At 32.5% G+C, this 4,124-nt stretch overlaps 1 protein-coding gene across 1 annotated transcript; it reads left to right on the forward strand.

Annotated features, from left to right (window-relative positions):
- The first annotated feature begins 902 nt into the window (after nt 1-902).
- LOC143081936 (complement C1q-like protein 3) lies at nt 903-3,703 on the forward strand. Its single transcript, XM_076257573.1, has 2 exons — nt 903-1,013; nt 3,190-3,703. The coding sequence occupies exons 1-2, from the start codon at nt 923-925 to the stop codon at nt 3,651-3,653; spliced, it is 555 nt and encodes a 184-aa protein (XP_076113688.1). The 5' UTR covers nt 903-922; the 3' UTR covers nt 3,654-3,703.
- Nucleotides 3,704-4,124: the final 421 nt, after the last annotated feature.

The following is a 4,124-nucleotide window of genomic DNA, read 5'->3' on the forward strand; positions in this document are numbered from 1 at the left end:
TACAACTGTCATTTTGAATTCGCACAGGCATTTTCCTATGTAGAAAATGGTGGAACAAACCTGGTTTCATAGCTAGCTAAACCTCTCACTTGTATGATAGTAGCATAAAATTCCATTTATTGACAACGCTGTGTGAATAAAACAAAAAAACATAATACTTAAATAAAATATGTCAAAATAGGGGTACAAGATTCAACAATCTTAACCACGTCAAAAACAAACAAATATGTAACAAAAAAACTCAAAAAGCTATATAGAAAAAGCACATAAGCAAACATGAAAGAGGTTTTTGTTGAAGATACTGACATGAGAGAATTGCAGCCCATTTAAACTTCAGGCTACAATACAATTGTTTAAAGGGCTTACATTAAGGTTTAGCAAATGAAAAAAACAAAACAAAATTGCGTCCATTTCCATACTTGGAAGGTGTCTATAGGTAAGGATTATGGTTTCTGTCTACTTTAGCAAGAGGAACGAAGTTGCAGTCACTAAACTCTTTGGACGTGTCCATACTATGTCTGTTACAAGCAAACAACAGTTTTGACTCTACCCAGAGTATCTATTTATTTCAGTAATAGTTAATGTCCAACCATTTTTTTTTTGGAATATAGTGGTCTCATTTGCAATTATACCTCATGATTATGTTTTGTAAAGGTTTATACATTAAAAATCTGCGTCATTTGCCCCTTGAATTTTTTAATTAATTGTTGACTGTTTTGAATTTACAAGAATAGTTTGGGGCACAACATGTTTAGAACATGTACGTTCGTTCCTTGTATTAAACCAAGTCGGAAATCTATATTTCAACTTTTTAAGGCATCAAGTGTCATAGAACAAACACGCAAAAGTAACATTATAGTGTAGAATATTACATATATAAAAAGCTGTTCCATTTCAGGTTACGTTATACTTTTTAGTCGTTATGTCTCTAACAAGCATGTTGATTTTTGGGATTGTTGTCTTTTATATGGTGAACCTTGTAGGCGCAACAACCTCGTGCAGAACAGCTGACGGTAAGTTGTTAAAATCTTAATGATTACCGAAAACAATAATTCAAAACAGAAATCGTTCATAAACAGCTGTTACTTGTTGTGTCATTTGTCTCTTGTGGAGAGTTGTTTCATTAGCAATCATACCACATTTTTTTATAAGACGGTCTGCACGAAATGACCTAGAAAGCTATAAAGCTTTACAATTTAAAGTCTTATCAAGAATCATATCGAGTGGATCCTATTGAAAAGATATTTTAAGTTTTCGAGAACTGATGTGTCTCCCTTTTTTTTTTGAAGTGCCAGTTGTCTAGATTATTATTATAGCACAATGTTGACTGCTGTATTTTTGACATGCTTGATAATGTAGTCTGTTTTTGATATAAATTTCCTGTTTACAAAACTTTGATTTTTTCGGAAAAACTAAGAATTTTCTTATCCAAGGCATTGATGACCTTAGTTGTATTTGGCACAACTTTTTAGAATTTTGGATCACCAATTCTCTTCAACTTTGTACTTGGTTGGTTTTATGGATATTTTGATATGAGCATCACTGATGAGTCTTATGCAGACGAAACACGCGTCTGGCGTACTGAATTATAATCCTGGTACCTTTCATAACTATTATATATTATGTTCACGCATCGTTGTCAATATAATGGAATTTGATGCGATTATCATACAAGTGAGCGGTTTAGCTAGCTATAAAACCAGGTTTAATCCCCCATTTTCTACATAAGAAAACGCCTGTACCAAGTCAGGAATATAACAGTTGTTAGCAATTCGTCTTTTGATATTGCCATTTGATTAGGGACTTTCCATTTTTCTCGGTGTTCAGTATTTTTGTGATTTTACTTTTTTCTAGATAGTCTTATCAAATGAGACGAAATCAAAATAGATGAAAACATGGATGACTAGCTAGACAAAAACTATTATTTATAATTGTTGTTATTCCGACAAGGTCAAGAGCCTACAAAGTCTAGAGCTTATCTCAATAGAAACTCGAGGATAATTTAATGATGGGTTATATGCTCTGATCACCAGCTAAGACGTAGAATACAACAACAAATGGTAGCTAAAGATATACGATCATCAATTGCAATCTGATAGAATCACATCGGATGTTCCTGTAAGGCTCATATATCGAGTATTCTCTTACACGTATGTCTTGCTTCATATGAAGCACCGGTAAAAGTAATTGAGACGAAATCGAATCAAGAACGGGAATGAAATCTATAATTCTGTATCCTATTAAAGATAATGTTTCCGTCAGTTTTAGTTTATTACCCTGATTTTGTTTTTTGTCCATGGATTTATGAGATTGAACAGCGGTATACTACTGTTGCCTTTATTTGATCTAGATGAAAATACTCATTCAGTATCGGTGTTTTACAAATAAATTGTTAAGCTAAAAATTAATATCAGAAGATACTCCAATATATTTCAATTGTTTGGTGTTCTAATTGCCTCTATCACTCTACTTTGTACTCCAAAACTGTATTTCAAGGTGTTTTGACGTCAAAGACTTTAATCAGTACTGATTACTTTGACTTGAAGTTATCAACGACGTCATAATGTATGAAATCACTTTAATCAGTTTGTTGACCCAAACTTATCAATAAACAATGTATCTACCGATTTGCTGGTGCAATAATTCTTTCTATTTTAAAACAGCAGTCAACATTAATCAAAAGATCGAATATTGAATTTTCATCATATTGATATTGTATAATATCAGCTGCTCGATATATATATATATATATCGAAACTTTTTTTTTAACTCCTTCGCTGCAGTTACTTGACACAGTCTTTATATTGTGACTCGTATCTGATATTTGATTTTATCAATATGCAAAAAACTCGAAATACTTTAACGATAATATAGTAGGATATCAACTCGGGTTCATTTACGTATCAACTTCACTAGTTCCGTAAATTTTTTTAGTAAATCACTTTAATTGAAAAAAAATACAATATCAGTAAATGCTTTAGTTAAGTAGCTATAAATAATTGCATGGAATAATAGTATTTTCATATGAATTCCTGATTTATCTGCTACCCCCCCCCCCCCCCCCCAAAAAAAAAAAAAAAAAAAAACCTTCACCACCCCACACACACACACACACACACACACTGATTTGGAGTTTTCGATTGGTGTGAATAAAAAAAAAAATAAGAACACTTTTAAATCCAATTTCAGGTCAGTATGATGTCACTGTAAATTACCGTGGTAGCATTAGTCATGAGACTCCAGATTCGAAATCGAGAGTTATTGCATTTTATGCTTTTATGTCAAAATCAATCACAAACCCGAGCATTGGCCGACGATTGGTATTTGATGTAGTAAAGACAAACCAGGGAGGTGGATATAACAACCATACAGGTGTTTTTACCTGCCCAAAGACTGGGATTTACGTTTTTGTGTGGGTTGTTAGATTGTACTCTGGACATCATTCTTTTGAGTTGATGATCAATAATTCCGTGTATGGAACCAACCACCTTCGTAACACAAATCTCGATAGTAGCGTCAGTAGTACAGTTGTTGCGCATGTATCGGAGGGCGATAGTGTTTACGTTCGCATTCACATTTCCTTCAATGGTTCGGGTTTGTTATTAAGTGACAAAAACGGCAGACCCACATTTTCTGGATGGTTACTGAACTAAACAGTTTGATTTAAATAAATGCATTTTCTCAAAATTTGTGTAAGTGTATTGCATAGCATTATCTCAAAAATATAGTGGATTACTTCCAGTTATAAAGTAGAACTGCTGTAATTGTTTAATCATTGATAGGTATGATTATGATTTTACTAGACAGCGCCACATAAAAATAGGATGCACTTGAAAAGACAAAATTATTTGTCCAGTCCTGCACAATACATAATAGTTATGTATCTTGCTCAGTATTGTACCGGACAACAGTGTTGTTTTACCTAGGAGATGTTTTCTGTTGCAAACTAAGACATTTTTTTAAATGTGGATAAGAAAACTAACTTTTAAAATAATCAAAAAAGGAAATTAATTATTATTGTATCAACATAAATATGTTCATTAAATTAATGTCACATAAAGATTGATTGAAAACGACAGATTGCAGATAGAAAAACATTTTTAACAAAAAATACGTTTTTTACA

This window comes from Mytilus galloprovincialis, chromosome 7 (genome assembly GCF_965363235.1).
Source record: "Mytilus galloprovincialis chromosome 7, xbMytGall1.hap1.1, whole genome shotgun sequence".
NCBI classification, from domain to species: Eukaryota; Metazoa; Mollusca; class Bivalvia; order Mytilida; family Mytilidae; genus Mytilus; species Mytilus galloprovincialis.